At 29.5% G+C, this 24,585-nt stretch overlaps 1 protein-coding gene across 7 annotated transcripts in view; it reads right to left on the reverse strand.

The window, feature by feature from the left end:
- LOC116428647 (uncharacterized) overlaps positions 1-24,585 on the reverse strand; it is a 122,138-nt gene that overhangs the window by 33,706 nt on the left and 63,847 nt on the right. For 4 of the 7 annotated variants that reach the window (XM_031980521.2, XM_031980523.2, XM_031980520.2 and 1 more), the window contains one exon: positions 7,409-7,484. In XM_031980521.2, coding sequence (XP_031836381.2) covers positions 7,409-7,484 — 76 coding nt within the window. Of the gene's footprint in view, positions 1-7,408; positions 7,485-13,813; positions 13,975-24,585 lie in introns of those variants that run through there. The other 3 variants (XM_031980524.2, XM_031980525.2, XM_031980526.2) reach the window with 3 other exon arrangements.

Consider the following 24,585-nt stretch of genomic DNA (forward strand, 5'->3'; position numbering starts at 1 on the left):
GAAATTATTATATTGTGATTTATAGTATACGTAATAATGAATTTCATTTTATTCTGGTACCATTTTTCAACTTTCACGTACGTCTAATTGACATTCCATGCGCAGGAACATATTCATAAATCATAATTATGGCAGAGACCATTTTTTTCTACTCTATCTTGGTTTATTTGAAAGTTAAAAAATTGTATTCGTTCAAAACTGGAAAACAGGAAATACTGCTGTTGTAATGTATTGTTTGATCGTGTCTGAAACTTTTATTTGCGTTGTTTGGAGAGACGTTTGTTTAGTTTTTGACCACTGGAATCACGTCTCACGCGCGTGAATGCAATCTCAAGCAAGAAGTTTCAAAAATTTTACATTCGTCGTTTTGTTCAATTCTGTGGGATAAAATATTGTATCTACTATTATAATTGTAAGTATAATATAGATACTTTTATTTCGTCACCATCAGAGATTGTTTTTAACTAAGATAAATGTACTAATAACTAACTACTTAAGGCAAAAAAACATATTAAATAAATACAGCTATATTACTATTATTTAAAAAATATTAAGTAAATATTTATATTTATATTTATGTTTATGTATATATTTGTATTTATATTTATATTTATATTTATATTTATATTTATATTTATATTTATATTTATATTTATATTTATATTTATATTTATATTTATATTTATATTTATATTTATATTTATATTTATATTTATATTTATATTTATATTTATATTTATATTTATATTTATATTTATATTTATATTTATATTTATATTTATATTTATATTTATATTTATATTTATTATCCTTATAGTCCAGTAATTGGTACATTTACCCTAACTATTATAAAATTAAGTACACACGGATGATTCCAATTGACGTGGTTAAAAAAGCAGATGTTGCATTCTCTTTAGAAGAAGTGATGATTGGAAATGTTGCGGCAGAAACGGTAGCTGGTTTCAGGGATCAGGTAGAACTATTCTTATAGAAACTTTTTTTACACATTTTGCAGGTAAAGGATCTACGAATCTAGGAAAATATCCAAGGTAAGGCGAATGGAATATTTATTCCCACGTGCTGACCCTCTGCTTGTTTTTCTTTTTAATACGAGACGCTACGTGTTTGCTTGACGTTTTAGAACGACGCCAAATCGAGTCAAACTTTGTATGCACGATTATATTTTTGTATTTTTATGTAATTCAGTAATATCCTTTGTTTACTAGATCTAAACCATGAATTTACATTGGTTATTGAATACTTCAGAGAAAATTCTGATCATTTCTTTAAGAAAAATGTATTTTATAACAGGAAACGTTTAATATAAAGATTTTGGAATTTATTTCAGCAGTTGATCTTAGAAAGGAGGTTATAATGAACAAGAACAATACAATCATTTGTCTTCGAAGAATCATTACGCAGCTGTGTCTATAATCGGTGACCATATCCGCTGTAATACATTGCAAAATACACGTCCATTGATGTTGTACACAATTTTAAATATTCAAGTAGTATTTGTTATTATAGAATTGATTATGTATTTAATATGTTATTTGAATGATTAAAAATGCGTCTATTTGCAAATAAAATTTCTATATAATTTAAAATTATACCGTAATAAATATGTCATTAATATATTGTGTAAAAAAACATTATTGAAATAAATTAAAGAAAATTATTTAGATAAGTACATGAAACAGATAATTTACTGCAAATAATGATTAATTATTGTTCGAGTAAAGTCATCGAATAACAAAAATTTATTCACCTAATTATCTTGGACGAGTATTTACCTAATTGAAACAATTTAAGAGAACCTACGACATTAGAATAATTCTCAATGATCCGTTTCATCATCCTCTTATCTTGATTCTAGGTAGAATTCAATAAAGACCTCAATTCTTCAAATCGATTCAATATTGCAGTGCATTGAAATATCTGCCATCAAATCAGCTATTGTCCAAGTTATTATACGTGAATACAGATAAGCTTAAAATGCGAATAATAATTATACATATATTGGTATATTCTAATTACGAAATATTTATATTCATCCATTACGAATTACGAAAAAAGTTTTTGTTCATTTAAGAAAAATATCTTGTGTTCTTTTTTAATCTCGCATAGATATAATAACTGAAAAATACTTGTTTAATACGATTTTTTAAAATTTATGATTACTTTTAGTTTTTATAACTAAAAGTGATTTTATACACAGTCGAATAGGGATTTAATATCAACGCAAATTCTAACCTTCTAATCTGATGGTCAATAATCACTTTTACTTAATTAAATTAAATTCGTAATAATAAATGAAAAAAGTAGCAACTTTTAGATTTCAGCGATCGAGACTAGGAATGTTTCTTCAGAAAATTATAAAATGTTACTCAAAATGTTACAAAATAGCAGAATTATTGGCTAGGAAACTGAAAAAGAAACGAATTAATCTTTTTTATCCATCGCAGGATAGAAACCGTCTAATTTTCTGTTACACATTTACATAATTCCATTAACTACCGATGGGAAAATTGAATGTTACAGGAAAGTGATTAAACGAACGAGTCTGCATATTCTGTTAAATTGTCTACAACATGTAAATAAGAAATTCACTTGTAGGATATTACAAAGAGTATGAAATAATTTAAGAATCATTTCGATGGGAACATTGAACCGCGTGTACCATATTCGAGAAAGAATTCCGCTTTCTAATTCCTTAATTGATCCAATTCCGCGGTTTGAATTTCTTACGAAGTTACCAGTTTGGAACGAATCATCCGGTAATAATATGGATTCGGTTGGCAAGACCAGATTACAAGAAACTTTCAATTTCGATCCCAGAGGACTGAACGGATACCGGAAACTTTCGTTCTCGATACTATGGTTTTGAACGTCGATCTTTCGTGTAATGAAAAAATCGTGCGCGCACATCTTTCGGCATCTCCATGGTTTTGGTTTAGAATTATATGGTTTATTTTTTTAGTATTAATGATTTATTTTTTCTTACTACCACTGGTTAATTTTTTTTATTATTAATGGCTCATTTTGTACCATCATGAGTTTGTTATTTATTTCATTTTTATATCCGTCACTAAAATTAACCCTATCTAACACTAGGTTTACGGAACGTATCAGTTCGACGCATATCGAATTTATTAAACATCATTTAGTGAACGTTTACATGGATTTTCATTGTTGCGATTGCACGAATACGTGAAAACTTTAATCGTATACTCTTAAATCCCTAATTTCCAAAATCTAAATGAATGAACATTCATTCTTTTAGAAAGCACAGAATAAACTTTACAATAAATGTCCGTAAACCTAGTGGTAAGCAAACATTAGTGTTGCAATACTTTTGCTAAAATTCTTTATTTTTGAAACAAAAAATCGAAGTACTAGTGTTAATGAAATGGAAATTCAATGTAAGTCAGATTTTCAAGGGAACGAAGCAATTTTAACAATTTTCAGGGACCCAAAGCAATTCTGTCAAATTTTCACGAGAATAAAGCAATTTTGGACAAATTTTAATTTATGTACGTCTTTAATTGACAAGATATTACACAAAAAGTTTTATATCAATCCTCGTAATAAAAAAAATATTGTTGTTTTATTTTGACACAAATAATGAATCCTTTGTACAATTTTATACAAAAATATTTATATTATATAACATTTATTAATTTGATATAAAACAACAATATTTTATACCTTTTTTTTAGTGTGAAGCATTCGAGGACTTCATTTTTTGAGAAAGAATTTAGAAACTTATTTTGTAATAATTTATGCAACATGGTTCCTTAATTACATGTTAAACTATGTATCATATATACAGTATATGATGTGGTGAAATGATTTATAACGCAACTAATAATTTCCTGGTATTTCAGTATGTAACATCGTGCAATAAAAATGACTGTACACATACTTTTAAGAAATGCTGCATATTTAACAATAATACTTGATTAATATTCAGAATTTCAGTTACTGTTGTAATGTTTTGCAAATATTAAATAGTTTTAACACAAAAGTATCAGAAAATGGCAATTTAAATAAACAAGTATCTTCTAAAAGTATTTCATGTCCTATTGTCTCGTGTCATTTGAATTTATGTAACATTTGAGTGCTATCGAGTTCTTGTAACTTTGTTAAAGATAAATACATTAATCTTTTCTACACGCTCTGTCGATTTGGAATTATAATTGCAAAATTTCTAAGCATAAGCAAAATAAATTGCCATACATTTGACCTGACAGGTGTGAAATAATAGTGATACATATCAAAGTCTTTCTATTTTCTGTTCTTGAGCAATTAACTACATAGGTACGTGAATACCTGTTTCCTTCCTATTAATAGGATTAGAGTGTGAAAAGAAGAGATCATGAAACTATAAAAAAGTGAACTAATATTTGTTACTTCTATCTGATTAAAAAAGAGTTCATGCAATGAAAATAAAACGCATATATAAAGGAATCTATTCACATTAATTATGTATCTAATGTTTCATATGACATATTGTAATGAATTAAAAGAAAATAATTAAAAATTCATCTTTTTCAGAAAGTACACTAGTACATACATAATACTATGCAATAAATGTTTATATCTTATGTAATTGAATTTCACATTTGACAAAATTTTATTTATATTTATATTAATATCTATGTAATCTCAAATAACTAAATAACTGCGTTTTGTTTGAACAAAATAATAAGTTACTGTGGAATCGATATCAAAATAAGATATAATTACAATATAGATTTTAATATCCATATTAAAAATATAACATTAAATGTCTAATATATTTGAAAACAATTCTTATTTGTCGCTTTACTTTATACGTATCTCACGTATTATTATAGATTAAAATAAATCCTATAATTCATCAATTACAATTAAACACTTCATTGATCAGTTGGATTAGTTATATCACTATAGAATTGGAAATATCGCATTCCAGTACAACCAAAATTATCAGTATCAATTATCCAAATAAACCGCAATTTTTTAAATTACCTAAAGAAATAAGGCTTTAAATAAAACATTTGTTAATCCTGCCGAAACTAACTATTTCATAAATTCCATAAACCGTTACAATTATATCCTTAACAAGCAGTGAATGAACACAATTTGTATTATTCAAGAACGAATGCACATTACACGTGTGGTGCAAACGTGAAATCAATGAGATGTAATGTATCGTGTGATCGCGAAAGTAAAACTTGGGAAAAAGTTATTCTGCTTTTCCACGGGAGTAAGTGGATTCTTGAGTGCATCAAACGATGTAACGTTCAGGGGAACGATAAATCTGTATTGTCAAGACAAGTGTTACGGTTAAGTTACAGTCCGGTACAGTGCAGTAACTCTAACAGTACTTCGTGCCAGCACAGTTCGTGCAGTCTCCTCGATTGGCAATCTTCGGATCACGGTATCGCCACGGAACAGGATGCAATGGAGACTTCAATGCTCTCTTCAACGGAAACCTACTTATGCAAATATATACTTCTCGTAGTTACATTCGCGTCGAAGTTATGACGAAACGTTCCTTTATAGTAATTTAATTTATAGATTATTTATTTATAATAAAAATATTTATTCACAAGAATTAGTAATTTAATTTATAGAGCATTCATTTATAATAATATTCAATTACGAGAGTTAGTAATTTAATTTATATGTTATTAGCTTATGATAAAAATATTTATTCACAAGAATTGGTAATTTAATTTATAGACTACTTATTTATAAGAATATTATTTATTTATAGGAATGACTGATTATTTCTGCAATTGCTTGCATTTTGGGAAAAGTAAATAATATTATCAAAAATTTAGAGCAATGTTTGAATATACAAAATGCAGCATATGAAGATATCTACGGCAGTGTGTTTTGAATACTATGAGGTCACAAAACATTCTTTACTTATGAAATATTAAAATCAATAAGGCCATACAGCAAACAACAAAAAATCTATACGTATATTCCTTATTAGAAATTAGAAATTACATAAAACATTAATTACAGAGATCGTAAAACATCAGTTAATAAACATTGCTTTCATTATAAAATAATTAAACTTAGAATAATTTGTATAAAAATATAATAGCGTACTTGTACTTATTACTGTATTTGTATTAATTACAGATTAAAGAAGTAATTGATGTAATACTTGATAATTGGTGTCTATGTAATAAATCTCTACTGTACCATAAAACATTATGAATATGTATATTAAAATCTAAATCAATATAAGTACATATATGTATATGTATGTATATAGTAAAATAAATTACTATTTTATCGACCATCTGAAAATATGAATATTGCATAATAACCACTGTTTATTCAAATGTATGAATGCTAAATATTAATTGTCGATATCACCGATGCTTGCACATTTTTAGTTTAGACAGATTCTAAAAGTAAAATAAGGGTTGATAATGAATTTAAAATAAAAACTGCATTCGGTTCAGTGCCTGCCTTGTTGACCTACTTCCACCAACCGAGCAGGATTTTGATTTAATTGATAATTGAATTTTTTTCAATTAATCAATGTGACTATACGTCTGCATAAACTTTTTGTATCAAGTAAACAACTGAGAAATGTTTATTCTTTAAACTTATCTTATGAGTGTGTGTCTGATCATCTGTCACCAATTCTAGTTTAAAGGTTTTATATTTATTAGACAAGTTACTGAATGTAACAAATAAATATTAACAAATGAATTAATGACTAAAATAATTTAACTAATTAAAAAGTATTTAAATAATACTTTAGTTTGAAATAAAATAATAACAAATGATTCATTATTTCACTCCCTTTTATTTGACTTTTTGAAAAGTTTAACAGTGTTTTAAGAATCTTGTCAAGATACTTATTTTTTTCAATTCTCATCGATTCATGTGAAGATATTATTATTTAAAACTTATAAAAATATCGTTGATATTAACTTATAAAAATTCTTCTTCATTCGAAGAATACTCATATCTTAATTTTACGAAATAATTATAACTAATTATTATTAATCGCAAATACATCTGTTAAATGTTCTAACCAAGTAGAAATAATATTAGATTATCGAATAGGATATATTTAATTATATCAAACAATTTAATATTTGTACATTTTTAAAACGTTAATCACAATTGACTGCTACCAAATATTTCGAAATGTATTTTCGAATTTCACTAAAAATAAAAATAAACTGCTATGTGATTTTAAAATAAATTTCTCTTCTATGATTTTGAACATGTTGAGCTTTTCATTTCATTTCTTACACCGTTTGGTTAAAGCAATAATGGTCGGCAACCTTGACCATGGAAATATTCCAGGGATGTGTATAAAATGCACATACGATATAATGGATTATGCAAATCGATCGGTAAATACTGGTTTTTAATGTATTCTTACCTATGCATACTCTTAATGCGGGAGGTAATCTTCTTCCTCGAGTCATCTCAACGTTCGTTAGACCTCCTCGCGAAATCTGCAACGATAATGATATTCTGAATTACAACTTCATTCGACATACCATTCCTATCGTTCAATTCTGTGCACTCGTATGTCATGCTGGTAATGACAATACAAATTTGTTATAGAACGTTGGAGACTGTTTTAAAAAGTACCACACTTTAAAAGATTATACAAATTAAATCTTATTATAATGACAGTAATTAACCCCCTGTTTTGTGATTTACATCGTCTTGAACGTTCTTGCTTAGGCTAATTAATTTTGTCCCAACACCGTGGACAACTGTTAACAAATTGTAGAACTGTATCTACAATCAGGAATACATAATTATTCGAATAAATTTTTATTTCATTAATTATTTACTTAACAAAACTTGACATTTATCGGTACTTCACTTTTAAAGAGGAATAGCATATTATTTTTAAATTATTTAGTACATAATTTTTAAGTACGAATAATGTGTGTTGGAAATGATATAAATTAAGAAAAATCGTAGTATGCTCTTTGAAACTATCACTGATTAGAAATTTTATTACGTTAATAAGTATGAAAAATTAAAATCAAGTGTATGACTTGTGATTGTATATTTCGGAAATTATATTTTAAAATAACGTAAATAGCCCTGTTATACTCTCCGTATGTGGGTTTATAGTGGTTCCAAAGACCAAGTTTCTAATCCTTTTTTATTGTTGACCTGGCCTTCCACTTTTTTCCACAATTTTATTACAGTGTCATTTATTTCCTCTTTGAATATTTTCTACCTCTGCGTCACATGCTCGTAGAATTCCTTATTGCTTTTATGATAATGATCCAACAGTTTCCTTCTAATTTATTTCCCTGAGTTTAGTATTAGGTATCTCTCAAATGTATTTTCATCCTTATGAATAATTTGAAAGGAGATCTTCTTCTGATACGTAAAATACTAGGAAATTAAACTAATACAATTCATTTGGTAATTACTTAAGGTAATTAATGTAATCCCTGTGTTAATATATTTATTATAATATTTATTTAACTACTTCATGTAATTTATGTAATAATACTATACCAATTACATCAAGTAATTAAATAATTAGTCGATACTGATATCTTTGATCCACATATTATTATTTAAAAAACACCTCGACATGGTCCGAGCAGAGTTTAGTCAGCGTAGAAATAGGTATCAGATTGCTGCGCTCTACTTATCTACAATGTCGATCTTCATTGGCAGATGCTCTGTATTTTCATCATTACAGACTTTTACAATTATATATGTGCAGTATCGTTAATTTAATTACAATTGTACCTACAGTCACGATATTTTCTGAATATAATCATCATGTGGTAAGGCTTCGTTTACCATAGACAAAGTTTGATAAGTAGACTCACTGATAAGTAAATTGCAGATTTTTATAGAAATTCAAACTTTAAAGAACGTAATTAGAATATTAAAATTATGTTCAAAAATGTTTTTTTTCTGTGAAACATTATAAGGAACACTTTAACACTTTCAGATCTTGAACTTATTAACAAATACAATAAGTAGTCACAGAACTGAGGAAAGTTAGAATTTTATTTTCTTCCCGCAATTAAGTTTTTGTCTTAATCGTTTCTGCGAGTTTTTGCGAGTTGTCAGTGCATTAAGGTTGGTAGTATACTAATTTGACTTGCAAATCTGGGGTAAAATTCCCTTCTCATTATCCTTCTCTTCTGCTTTCAACCGCCAAAGGACTCATTTAATCAGGAAAACATCCCCGAGCGAATGGTACCGTTTTCACAGCAATCAGCATGACTTATAAAACAATTTGATTGAAATATATATATATACTCATATATTTATTTATTAATGTAAAAATATAAAATAATTTGATGTTCATGAAAAAGTAGTGTTTGTCACGATTGCAGTGTCATCTACTTAACTCGCTTTTTCCACGTCATCGATAGTTACTAAATCTTTATTGAAATTTCCATTTACACAAACCATTATAAAATTCAGAATGAGGAAACAATTCTTTTATCGATTAGAAGATTCTTTGTGATAAATGTGAAATTAAAATGCTATTCAGTACTTCCTAAAATATTTATTATTGTTTATTCATTAGTTTATTTAATATCTTTTAAGTACACATTAACTTGCATTAGGTATATTTTCAAATAACATAAGCACACTAGAATTAGTTTAAAACTGTCAAAATAAAAGGTTTCAGTTTTCTTATTTTGCAATTATTAATACCTCGAAAGTATTAAATACCCAAAATTATTTTAAAAACGAATAGCTTCACTTGAATACTATAATAAATATATGAAAAGGAATATTATTACAATTTTTATAAGAATTATATCTTGATCATATTAAACGTTCGGTAGTTTTAGTGATAAGACCTCAGTTTTCCATGTAATCATTAATAGATTGCGAATTATTGTGTAAACATTTTTAACACGGACTGCTGTATAAGATCTAGGAATATATCAATTTTAGTAAATTAGAACATAGATTATTCAGGATAATATTAAATATCTCTTCCACCTAACATAAGGAAATATTAAAGAGCCTACCCAGGCGGGAAAAACAACAGAATAATTAAAAGTGAACACGTGAGATGGTTCATCTTGCATATCTCCGTGCATATATCAAGCATATTAATACTTTATCTACCGGAAGCTTATTAACAGATTCCTTAATGGTTGTGCTACATTGGAAAGAAGTTCATAGTTTCCTTTTAAATAATAATTTTCAAAAAATGATTCGTTATATTATTTAATACTGTTTAAGACAATTGTAATCGGTGGAGTGCGGATTTTTAAGAATATTATTAGAAAAATCATATTATGATAGAACATGTTTTTTCATAAGAAATATTGTAAAAAGCACTATAATTTGCATATTTTATATACGTTTTTATAATACGTGTACATTCTATGCAATTTTGCATGTTTAAATTTCCTATAAATGTTTAAAAATCCTCAGTATAGTAATTCTTCTTGTAACTAGAAAATTGATAAAGTGGTTCTCAGTTTTTAATTATTGATTCCTAGAACTAGTTTTATCGAAATTGCCAAGAGACATCTTTCAAAATTTTCACTTTATAATAACATCTTACAATTTTTTATTTTTTTTTTTTAGATTTATCAAATCAAAATCAAAAGGTTATTTTTTCACAGTTATTTGCATCCAAATGCAGAAGTGTCATGTAATGTCTCTTGGTAAAAATAGGTATATACAAAAGAGCGGAAAAAATAATGTCAAAGGAATATTGAACTTAATAAACAAGTTATAAATAAAGTTTCTTAACCGTAGATCATGAATTGCTCGTCAAAATGAAAATCGTAGTTATTATGTACGTAGCATAATTGATTATATATGGTTACACAGCCTAATTTATTTATGTTCTTTTGTATCATTAATTTGTAGAAGAAATGTCAAAGATTATGTTTGTTTTGTAACTTTTATATGATATTAAAAAATATTATTGAAAAAAATGTAGTTTAGTAATCTACAATTAAATCAGACTATAATATGACCTGGTACATGTGTTTCAATTGTTAAGCTGGCTACAAAACATCGAGTTCAACCGTACTGCAGTTTAAAAATATAAACTCCAAATTTTACCACAGCTTTGGCCGATCCAAGCATTTGAAGTTAGTTGCTTCTATATCGCGAGTCCGCAACTGTTGTTTTCCAGCTTGCATAATACACTACATGGAATAATAGATCGTGTCTATCTCGTGGACACAAAATTGTTCCGTATCCTGGTACAAGTTTGCTTGAACCTCGGTTTCCGCGTTAACATGGCAAAGTTAAAAAAAAAGGTACACCACGTAGTATTTTCCTTACTGTTTCGAGTTCTCTCTGCTGTCCAAATGAAATGTAAACGATTTATAGTTTTTCAATAAGGCAAATCAACATAAATATTTAAAACTTAAGTTTATTTAACGCTATTTCCAGCAAACGCGTAAAAGGAAACCTTTTGAAATTTTCATTCAACTTTTCCAATAACGATTATAAACTGAAGTATGCGAAATGTCCAAAATGAAATTAAGGAAAAATTATTAAACCGAGAAAATAATTTTAAATTGAAGTTTCGAAAAGTGTCTTTTGACACCTTCGGTAGAAATAGTGTTAACATTAACATAAATAAATACTGATTTGAACAGAATCTGATTTGTCGATTTTTTAATTATTTTTTCACTGCTGGTCAAAAATTTGGGACTACTATGTCGTTAAAAAAAATCATTTTATAAAAACAACTTTTACTTGAGAATTTTTGTACATAGTCACGGAATATAGAAATATTTATATGTATTAGCTAAAATACAAATTTAATTAAAATACAAAATTTTTGGAATCAAAACTACATTTTTATACCCAATGTTGCTTCATAATTGTAGAATCATTCTGTTTTCAATTTCTCTGACCACTACAGTGAATAATAGATCGTTTCAACCCTTTGCACTTGTATGTCATGCTGGAGATGACAATAAAAATTTGTCATACTTTATTTGTAACACTTTAAAAAGTACTACACTTTAAAAGATTACAAAAATTAGATCTTATTATAATAATAATAGTCAATGGAATGCAAAGGGTGAATATTTTTCTGTAATATTTAGGAAATGTAATATATGTCCTTCTTGCAGGAACTCATTGAGTTTTCATTGTGTCCGACTGCACCTCGTTTATTTTAATATAAAACTCACTAAGTTATGCCTTTATTTCGTATTTTATGTTTGTCGACTGTCTGCAGAAGTGCTTATTGCGATCGTTGAAGTTTTATGAAATGAGAAAGAGAGAGAAAAAGTTTACTTCCCTTTTACTGTTGGTCGAAAAATTGTGGTTGAAGTAGGAAGGAAAGAAGGAAGAATGAAAGTTGGAGGTGGACGCAAATTTATGACTCTGGAGGTCTAGAAATCGTCTTCGAGCTTCTCGAGTGTAATACCTATTGAATCATGATTCTGCGAATTTCAAAGAGGACGGAAGTGCTTAGCTACCATATGTTGGGAGATATATGAGCGTTTTTTGTACCTAATGTCATATCACGCTTGAAAATGTGTTATCGCCAGAGTTATCAGATTGTAATGTAAATAAATGAGGTTACGTTCGATATCACTTCACTGCTGATTTTTCTGAAAATTCAAATTTTTAAGAATATTGTTAAAGAAATCGAATTATGGCAGGTTCTTAACAAACATTATATTACTACACTTACAGTATCACTACATTTTGAATATTTCATATATTTTTTCGTATTATGGACGATTGTGCAACTCTGCAGCTTTAAATTTCCTATAAACGTATAAAAATTCACAGTGTAAACATCATTACTCTACTAGTGATCATAATTCAATCGAGGACCTTCATACAAAACTCCGTTTCCATGGAGAAGTTTATGAAGATCGAAATAAGAGAGATATTTATTTAGCGTAATAATAATAGCATTAATTCTAGCTAAAGTAGAAGATGCATTGAAAAGAAATAAAGTAACAATGCTATGAATTTGTATTAAAATACATGTTTCCTATGAAAACTGTGATTTCATCTAAGAAAATAAGAATTAAATCAGTTAATATGAGAAAATGGAGGAATTTCAGTATTTTCAGTTAATTTCACCTACCTATGAATACATAATAAATTTTACGAAAATAAACCAAGTTTTTATTTTTCTTTCTAAAAAACAAACAGTTTGTTTGTTATCTACTTTCAGAAGATAATCTGAAATAGTCTAAACTTACAAGTCAGAACTCTATAAATTAACAAAATTGCTTTCAGACGTTATACATGGTTTGACAGAAAGTAAATTTCTTTTTTTTTAGGTTACAAAGTAAGTCTACTAGTGTCTCAACACATAGTAAGTAGAATATTCCAGGCCAAAGATCAGAAATGCAGCAAGATAAGTAACGAAAGCAATGGAAAAATATTAACCAGTTAACTGCGTTTGACGAATATACACGTCATCTTAAAGCATAAAATGATACTAATTCTTTCAGCGATGAATTCTTGATTTTGTCAGATAAACATGTAACTCTTCTTTCTTTTGCTTTGGTTTTTCATTAAAATATACCCTAGTGCATTTTACTGCACTCCAACCGAGATATTTTTCAAACTAAATTCCACAGTTAACAGGTTAAGCAGAAACAAAAACTGCTTCACTCATTTTTCATTGTTCACAAATTTGCTATTGGAGAAGTGTTTACATATAAATTTGTTTCATCCAAGAATATTCAGTGAAAGCCAAAAAATATAAATATTATGCTATTTTTTACTATATCATTCGCCACCCAACGGTTTCGAACTCAAGCAGAGTACAATGCTATGCTAAGTTACGCGATGTAGTTAGGAAAATATCTCTTCAAAGGATTTTTACGTTTTCCTTGAACCTGTTAGTCCGTTCGGTACATACTGCGTTCTTCTCAGTTGTAAATCTATTCCGGTACCTTGCCAAGTTCGTCCGAGAATATCACGATTTGCACGAATATTGTGCGCGTTTTCGTGATCCTGGATTCCAGACTGGAATACCTCGTTGAAAACGATTTCACGATTTCCCTTTCCTCGCGCTACCACTTTAATATTTATGCGGACAATTCGCAGGAAAATATTATGGCAGCAGTCGTAGAATGCGGTCGACTGCATAAAAAAAAATGATTCTAAACATTCTGAGAACCTGTCACTTCTTGAATAAATCCTTCGGACTTCATGAATTAAACATTCAGAACTAAAATGCTTGTATTAATTCGTTACTATTTCTATGTGTCTCACGTCTGGTAATATAATTATTTCTGCTTCCAATGACTAAGAATGGAATTATTAATATATTAATAATAAATGTATATAATAACCACATTTGTGACAAGTATTAAATTCACAGATTTCTAATGAACAGCAATGCTATAAACTACTAAACATGTTTACATTTTAAACAACAATGAATGTCCTATTTGCTACAGTAAACAACGACGATTATTACGGCACTTAGAAAATGTATTTTTCTAATATAGAATATTATCGTTACTTAGATTAGTCTTATTTATAATATTACTATTAGTATCAATATAGAATAATGACAGAAATTTGGTTAAACATTAAAGAAAACGTTCTGAAGATTAATTTGAAGAGAAACTTCTAAATCTACAAACTGCATAAACAAAACTTCCATACCACATTTCATCGGAGTTCATTAGTATATTATATTTCTATTAAAAAAATATACTATCGTTAAAATATATAACATTACATTACTAAAAAAAAAAAGAAATGAAATTCATCTTAACCCTTTCGTCTCTGAATATGTATTTTTCCCATAAATCAAGGAGAGGGCCAAGTGAGCTTCTTTCAAATGAAATTTTAACTTTTTAGTGAAAGAAATAAGATAATCACAAATAATAATAATAATAATAATAATAATAATAATAATAATAATAATAATAATAATAATAAACACTTAAACTGTAAGCAATAAACAAACATCCACGTGTGATACAATTTTCTTTTATCTTTAAGGAATTTTATAGTTTTCCGATAATTGAAAATATTCGTGGTACCTATGTTTACCACGTAGGATGAAAAAGTTGAACATGACAGAATCAATTTCAAGGAAACAACGTTCAAAAATAGGGCAGGTCGTTTAGAAGAATTTTATCTCTTGTATTAATTAACAGCGTGACGTTAGATTTCATGGCAAAACATTAAGAGAGCAGTAAACCAATGAGAAGCGAGTGTTCCAGTGAAACGAGATTCACCTGAGATCATTTTCCGAGTTAACAGGGCATGCCACTAGAGAACTTGTTTATTGTTCCACATACGGTGCGTCGAACCTTATGTAAATTAATTGCTTGATCCCCGGTCAAGGTGAGGCAAAATGTCAAAGTGCAAAGTTCGGGGTGACTCACAGTCACTTACATCGAATTTGTACGAATTAACCTTTTCCTCGACCTTCTGCTTATTTATGCATTCATAAACTCTTTTGTTTCATTGAAGCATTTTCTTGAATTTCATTCAGCAGCCACTCGAACGTGGTAAACTTACTTTCTAAAGCAGTATAATTATAATTCCAAAAATGTATAAATCTTGATTTCTCTTTGTATAAATTATTCATTACTCGTAGCCATTCATAAACAGAATTGTGGCTTTATTTACGTAAAACGAGAGAAGAATCTGGTCGTTAAATAGAATCGTCCGACAGATTTATAATTTTATAAGAATTTCTACATTTACATTGTAATTTTGTTTAAACTATCGAAACACTCCTTATTGGCGCGTAGCTTTCTTGCGCATTATTCCTTCACGCGAAGTGGCATACTTTTCTTTCGATCACTCGGGATTATTGCATTTAAAGAGACTTTTAACCCGTTGCAATCGATTTATTTTCAATGTTGCTGGCTGTAAGCTTGTACTTATTTTTAGGGAAATAAATTAAAACAATTTATAGCGGTAAAATTGAACGTTTCATATTTGTTTTATTTATTACTACTATACTAAGATTTAACGTTTATAATCTTTTAAACTTTGCTACTTTTTCAAACAATTTTCAACATTCTATAACAAATTTATATTGTCATCTTCAGTATGACATACGAGTGCAAAGCATTAACTCTTTGAGGACTAATGTCGGTATTTTCAGTATATCAAACTTTCATATCCATGTTACAAAATTAGCAACGTATAACGTTATTATTCGTATAACAAAAGATCGATGCATATTCTTCTTTTTCTTTAGTGTGCGGAAATTTCGTACATAATTTAGCTGCCTCTGTTGAAAATTTGGAATATCTGGAAAAACTCTCGTCCGAAAAGGGTTCATTAATTTTGTTTTAGGTAAAAAGCATTGGTTTCATCTCTTGCACGGTAGTCTCACTTTTCAAATCATGTTTAAGGTCGCATCAACTGTTGTGATTATTAGCAACCATCGTTTCTATTATACTATTTTCTTCATTAGATATACTTCTTTTATAAATTTTACGAGGATTTCTATTTTGTCTTCTTTTTAGGCTCTCCTCTAGTAGTAGGTTAATGTGCCTAGTATAGAGACTTTTATCGATAGTCTTGTTAGATTACACAAGTACTTTGGTTTGAAATGTATCAATCTACATATACAAAATTATTAATCGTAAAATCATAAAGTTTGATATTTAATATCGATCTTTGTATAATGCATCAGTATATGATATATTGAAGTCAAATTGTTTGATCCCTTAATTTATTAATTAAATTAGTATTAATTAAATTAAGCAAATTCTTATATATCTCAATGTATGAAAAAATGGACTTATACTATTTAAAAAGAAAAGAGACTCATATTATGTATGGGACAACGAAGTACAAGTAAATACATATCGAATGTATCCATGCAACAGCTTCCCATTCGTGGTCCGTAACTTTTCAAGCATGCGCACTGAATGAAAAGCATTGGACGACCTTGGACATCCTTGAGAAATGTGTGTCAGTGTCTTTACTGTTTCCAAAGATACAATGCCACGTAATCGAATATACACAATCCCAATTTCAGTAGTACAAGTACAGAAACAGAAACTGAATGCCAATCACTGTCTATCTAAGATAGGCATCAGTAGATTGTAAACGTTTGTGCATTTATGTTAAACACGATTTTAAAAGATATAATGAAGTTACGATATAAATTCCAATTGAATATAATATTATTTTTTATTAATATAATATTATTTTACAGCAGAATCACAGTGTCAAATTTTGTATAAGATATCAACATGTGAAACGCAGAAATTGGATAAGTGTGTATATCAATTTATGCAAGATACTTTTTGATAGATTGCGAATGATAGAAACTTCGCACTTTAAAATCTAAATAAGTGTAGTGGGAATGATATACAAGTATTTTTCACACAGTTAAAAGTAAAAGTTAGAATATCGGTCATTTTTCACTGAAAGTTCAATAATCCTTTAACCTTTCACGTGAATACATATTGAAATCCTAAATAGAGGAAAGAAATTCCTGTTTCATTCCAGCTCTTATAAAATACACAAATTTTATTTCATGTTGCGTAAAAATTTGCGGTTGTTTTACAAGCAATTACAGTAACTCTCCCCAATATCTCGAAAACTAAGAGACCACCTATTACATGCACACAAAAAAGTTGTTTACAATAATGTCCTCGACAACATATTTTATAATCATTAAAATCGACGAGAACCTTAACATTCATCCATTTACAGAAGAAAATGTGTTGATCTCCTAAACTTCTCTCCCCAAAAACGAGAATTATATCTCCAAATATTAAACATTATAAAACAGAAAGCCACATATTATCAACATAATATATTATATATTATAAACATAAGCCGCAATTCGTTATTTGTATAATTAAATTATTCATTTGCAGCTTTCCATTTTAGAGAAATCAAAGCAAGAAGCCATCATTATCGTCGTCATTCGACCGCAAAGGGTTACACCCTCTTCATTAAAAGCTTAAAGACGCATAAACATCCGCAATGTGGTAATCACTGAAGTCAAAATATGACGCGTCTTTCATAATTACCTTCTAGATTTACGACGTTTTAAAAGTTCTATAATATTCCTGTTTTTCTTGGCACGCAGACTTGCCGGAATAATTAGCCGCGCAACAGGTAAAGAATCAGTCGCCAATCTTCATTCAACTCCTACACGCTTTTCATCTCGCGAACAAACGGCAGTTGCGCAACGGCAATCGTTGCATTAGATAACAGTTCAATCGGCGCGCGACTGTGAGAACTCTCGACTTAAAGCAGCACATTAAAAAGTGCATTTTCTGCCGCCACCCTTTCACTTTCGAGCTCTTTGTTCCCGTTGATTGGGCCGTTCTTCTCACGCCGATGGAAAAACCCGTTGCGTTTCGTACACGCTTGTTTCCCGCCGGCAAATTGGGCCCGCGCACAGTGGCCTAAAACGCTGAAATCCTGGTCGAAAGTTATGTCTTGAAATTTCACGAGAACTTTTTGAATAAATTATAGTAATGTGACTTTAGAATGATAATAATGTACTTTCTTTAACCCCTTCCCTTAAAGTGATGTTAGAAGCTCGTGGAGAAGATTTTAAATAGAATTTAACAAACACAAGTATTAATAAATTGCTACGAATTCAAATGAAATATTATTCTTCTATTATCAATTATTATACTTCAGAGTAAACGTGAATGTAAGATATGTCTAGGATTTTTCTCCTTTTTCCAATAAATTATTAATGACAGAGTAGTTCATCGATCACAGTTGAGAAACGAATCGTAGGGTAAGAGGTTAATGTTAAACATCGAATACAAAAGTCACTTTTATTAACCCTTTACTGTCCGAATAAATTTTTCCTATTGCCAGTAGTTTGGTCTAAATGAATTTTTAACTTTTATCAATTCATTATATACCTAAGAACTTTGTCTCAGTTCTAATAAAGTTATAAGCAAAATGAAGTATAAAATAAGCTGAAAAACAATTAAAAACCTTTGTTGATTGTTTTTAACATAAATTAATCATATTAAATTAATCATGTTAACAATTTCGTTGACTGCCACGAAAGACATCAGCGTTTTACGTATCACTTACGTTACGTTATTATTTAGTTATTTACGTTATTGAATATTTTTATTCAACGTCAGTTGTCTTATGAATTACAATTGTTTTCAAGTAATTTCGAAGCTCCGGTTACCAACGACCACCGTGGCAGCCAACGTGTTAATTGGCGTGCAGAGATAATTAAAATAATTATAATTCTTAAATTTAAAAACTATGTCGAGCCACATTCGACGTTGAACCAATATTATGTCGAGTCGTACTCAGTGTTGAACCGCAAAGGGTTAAATATAAGAATAATTAAATTTATTTATACAAACACAAATATATTCTATAGTATATTTATCAGTTTATTGTAGTACAATCATTTAATTAGAAAATTAGTCATATTATACAGGTAAGACATGATCTTACATAGCAAATATACCGCTCCGTAGAAGACATAGACTGCATAAAAATAACAATAACTCAGAAAATCGGAAAAAGCCGCAGGGAAATATAATGGAGCCTTCTTGAGGAAGGGTCAGACTTTATTATGATATAAGTATGACTGCGTAACTCCGCGTAACTCGTGACCTTTTTCTAGGTGAAAAGAAAAAACATACAGATCTTGTATCCTCCCTCATTATAGTTATAAAAAGTTAAATGAAATAATAAAACCAGCGTGTACTATTAGTTTAGACCATGTAGATAGCTACCAATACTAAAAAAAGAAGTTATATTTGATATAAAACCAGAAACTTATATTAAATTTCATCTAAAAAATCTCACGTTGTATAACCAACAACTTGTATGAAGATGAACCTGAGTGATCGTACCAATGTCCAAAATGTGCTTAAGTTTTTAAAACAAATTAACCTCCTGAGTTCATTGTAATTAAGTTATGTCTATTCCGAAAGTGTTGTATTATGTATTAAGTGCTATTAAGTAATAAGTAATGTATCCAAATGTTGGTGGTCACTAATGATTTTACTGTTAATGTGACGATCTTAAAATAAACTCAAATATAAAAAATAACTTTCAGATCATGTATTTTTAAGAAAATTGTACAAGGAAGATTATTATTAATGAATAAACCTACTCTGATTTACAAATGAAGTGCAATTCAGATATTTTTGAAATTGGGAAACATTTTTTTTACTTTTCGTCAGGATTTAGGTGTTTTATTTTTCTATTTATAGGGATATTATGAAGCTTTTTAAATGACAATGGATATTTTGCGTTTCGATTCCAATGCTATATAAATAGTGAAACGAAATTTATTTACAGAAAATTATGTGACATCGGGTCTACATATTACGGAGAACATTTCCCATTGTTAAAAATCTGTATAAATGTATTAAACAATGAATACAAGGTAAAAAGATAAATACCTAGTAAACTCGGAATATATGTAGGAATTCGTGAATTTTTGAAATAAAAATAATTTTGTACAGCAGGGACTACTTAGCAATAGATTGGTAACCTTCAATTTTTTTTTATGCGAATAGTCGAATTTTTGGATTTTGTCCACAGGCGACTGCATTGTGCGGCGACCTGCCATTTGTTTCGGTAGAATTCTACGAAAAATGCTACCCAGCTAACGGTTCTGTGCACCCTTTTTTTTCTTTAATTCACTTTACGGCGGGAACAATGAACTTTTCTGGCACAATAGCGCCATTTATTCGAACCAATCAGATGACAAGACGGTTCGATCGACTATATTGGTTCGATAATAAGGGTAAGTTGTCGCGAGTAGCTGCGCGGATTTTTAATTAACCAGCGAATAATTAACAATTGAGGAATATGCGGGGTACCGGATTAGCAGAGGACAGTATTGATGTGTATAAATTCATTTGAATCGATGAATGTGCTTTATTTTCTACGCATATGTGGAAAACTTTTGATATGCAGAATCGAATTATAGGTCAGATTTGGTGTTAAATAAATTGTAATACAAACTAATAATTCCAATGAACAGTAAATTCAGTTTCTATTAGACGAAAATTTCAAAGAAGGTTCAATAAATGATAATAGAATATAAAGTCAAATGATTAGTACTAGAATAATGTACAAGAAAAGAATTCGCGACAGATAGACACACGAATCAAAGTCACAATATTGAAATATTCTTTCTTCCGTTTTAAAAACGCTTGCTTCGACGAAGGTGATATTTTCCACTTATTCAAGTCAGATTAATTCTGATTAATGGTCGCTCTAATAATTATTAACTCGCAGGTTTCGGACACATCCTACGCATTGAACTAATTTGTAGCTGCGTTTATGAATAAGAATCAAGACAACAAAACGGAGCATGTCGTTCGTTTATCAACTTTGACTACGACTGTTCCAGTTTTTCTTTCTACGAAATATACGAAATCGTTCTATTGTCCTTTGAAAAGATTGACGATCCTTTTTTATTTGTTCATCATAGTGGTTCGATATCGAGCAGCTTTATTTTACAGAAATGGTTGACTGCCGAAGAACCATCGCCGATAGAGTAGTTCCTATCGAGGACAGTGTTGGGCTGATCGGCTGCGAAATTGTACGACCGATGTAAAAATATGCTGAGTAGTTATTCTTTAGTTTAATTCACTCATTTCGCTTGTTTCTCTTTATTCCGGTTCACTTAGCCATATATGCAGTTTTGCTCTCGTAACTCGATGTGACCAACTCGAAAGACCACGATGGTGGGACTAGGAACCGGTACCTGCTACCGGTATGCTCCCGTGGGTAGGGCGACATGGTTGGCCTGTGCCCATCAAAGCCATAATCGTCACGGAGATCCTACTTCTTTGTAATCCGCCCGCACTGCTCTCTTAAGGGCAGGGTGTTGAGAATTTAATGGGGGAACGCTGACGCCGGTAGAGATCATCCTCCGATCCGTAGATGAGGGAGCATCGTACCTCGGCACTGTGGTTCTGACTAGTCTGATCCGCGTTGCCTTCACTTTGCTTTTTATAAATCAGAAACTTCTTTTCTGATTTCTCTCATTGTCAAATCGAGAACTTCTTTCTTGATTCGCCCCCTTTGCTTCTGAAGATTGCTCGGCATACTGCGACCCATGTCATATTATAGGGATAAATTAAGTTAAAGTTAAGTTTCCACCCCCTCATTTTGCTCTTGTTGAAACAGAGACTTTTTCCCTGATTCGTCTTATGCTGGAAACAAGGACGACTTCTTCCTCGATTCAGTCCCTTTAATACTGCGACGAATGTATAATTTAAGTCATCCGTTAAGGTTACATTAAATTAGAATTAAGTTTACGAAAGAAGACATCGATCATCCGCCGTGGGATACTTCATGTTATAGGCAAGAAAGGAAACAGCCGCCGTGGGATTAATATTAAATGCGATAGCTCTAAGTGCGTTAAAAATAAGATTTAGAATTAGAAAGGGAGGTCGATGGAGTTCAATTTCCATCCACCTTGCTGGGTCTCCATTCGCAATAACCTCCACATGGTGAGACCTGGGCAACTAACATTATCCCGAGTAGAATATTTTCTGTGAAGAATTATGTTAGGCTAATTGACTACGATAATTTTGAAATTTAAATATGAAAGATACCATCATGGCCAGGTAAGTATTTAGACAATATTTACGTTTTTCGTGGATGATGGAGAGAATTGTTTAACTTGTGTACCTTTTAGTATGTTCACTATTCCGGCGCATAATTAAAATAAACGGAAAATCGCTAAATTTTCGCGCTCGAAGGCGAGGAAAATTGTTAAATGGTACTTATTCACGTTACGAAATGTGCACTTTACAGATTGGCGATTAAACATTTCATGACAAATCATTTTCAAAATTTCTATGGGACAACAGCTCTGATTTTTCCACATATAAAAATTAATTGTTCGAAGAACGATAAGAACTTTGTCGATTATATTATACAAGTAAATTGTGTACACTCTGAATATTCATATTGTATTGTACTTTAAAATTGGGAATTCTGTTTAATATTCTGATAAATGTCTATAAGAAATTACGAGTATACATCAAAATGTAATATTCAGACAAAAAAATAAAAAGGAGTATATTTTTATTTATTTATTTGTATTTATTGGTATCGACTTAAGCAAAATCATAATATCTAAATTCAAAATAATACCTAAAAGTGTGCTATACATTTTAATCCTGAATGTTTAACAATTTTATCAGAAACATTATAATTTAAATAAAAATGTATATTGAGTTTCAATTTTATTTCTAAAAATTTCCATTATTAAAATAAAAACGATGGGTATATATAATTTATCGAAAAATTTTCTACAACTGCATAATAAGTCAAAATGTTTTCTTATATAAACTTTATGGATGTACTTTACATAGTAACTGTATTTATAAAAATATTTACATTTGTGCATTGTTATGAAGTTCTATTAGATAAATACTTATTATATAGTTTCTGTACACAGTTATCCATGACACACTTACACATATTAATATTCATTATTCATTGATTACAAACTCATTAAATATACAGTTCATTTAATTAATAAAAGAAGTAATCTTGTATGTTTCTAATTAACCCTTTGCACTCGACAACCGATTCTCAGCTGTCACTTGATTTGATGTAACAACATTATAAAATTCGACATTTAATATTAATCTTCGTACAATATAAATATCAATATCTAAAATATTGAAATAAAATATCTAATTAACTCTTTGCACTCATATGTCATGTTGGAGATAGCAATACAAAGTTATAGAACGTAGGAAATTGTTTTGAAAAGTACTACATTTAAAAAAATTATAAAAATTAAATCTTATTATGATAATAATAATAAATAAGGTAAATATAAAACGTTGAATTCTACCGTTGTAAATTACTTCAATTCATTTTGTGTAAATTACTTCAATCATTTTCTGTAAATTACTTCAATTCATTATTCATAATGTATCAAAATATTGGTGGCCACTAATGACTTCACTGTTAATATGTCCACTTAAAACTAAACTCAAATATAGAAGAATGAAAATAATAGACTCTTTGATGTAAGTGATGATAAATCGCCACAAGACTATCCGCTATGCAAGGGTTAAAGGACCGATTCCGGAAACCGGTCGTGCGGATCGTCAAGGGTGTATATAAGGGGTCGCGGTATATGATGTTATTGTCCGGCGGTGCGTGAGGTAAGTATGTAGCTAACGGTACTACATAAACTGATGCACACGTTAATTGAACGCTCGAACGTTTCGCTTTTCAAACAATACGCCGTTCTTCGAAAACACGTTAATAATGATCTCTCGAAGAATGCAGTCAATCCCTGGAACAGAACGATGAAATTATCACCAGTTCTTCTTCCCAATAACTGTTTATTAGCTTATATCACCGGAACTGAGATTTATGTAACTAACTTTTATTTATACATGATACTTATACAGGGTGTTCCAGGTTTTAATATTCCAACTTTGTCAGTATATTCTATGGAACTAAACAAAAAAAAAGAATATTATGTAAATATAGATCATACAGAGCTTTACTAAAAAGTTATACTAAAAATACGGAATACAAGTAATATAGGAATAATAAATAACTTGCTGTTACTCCGAGCATTGGCTCGAATAGATCAGCAATATTCACATTCAATGTGCTCGTGTAAGCTGTGTTAACAAATGAATAATAAAGATTTATAACGCATTC

This window comes from Nomia melanderi, chromosome 1 (assembly GCF_051020985.1).
Source record: "Nomia melanderi isolate GNS246 chromosome 1, iyNomMela1, whole genome shotgun sequence".
Taxonomy (NCBI): Eukaryota; Metazoa; Arthropoda; class Insecta; order Hymenoptera; family Halictidae; genus Nomia; species Nomia melanderi.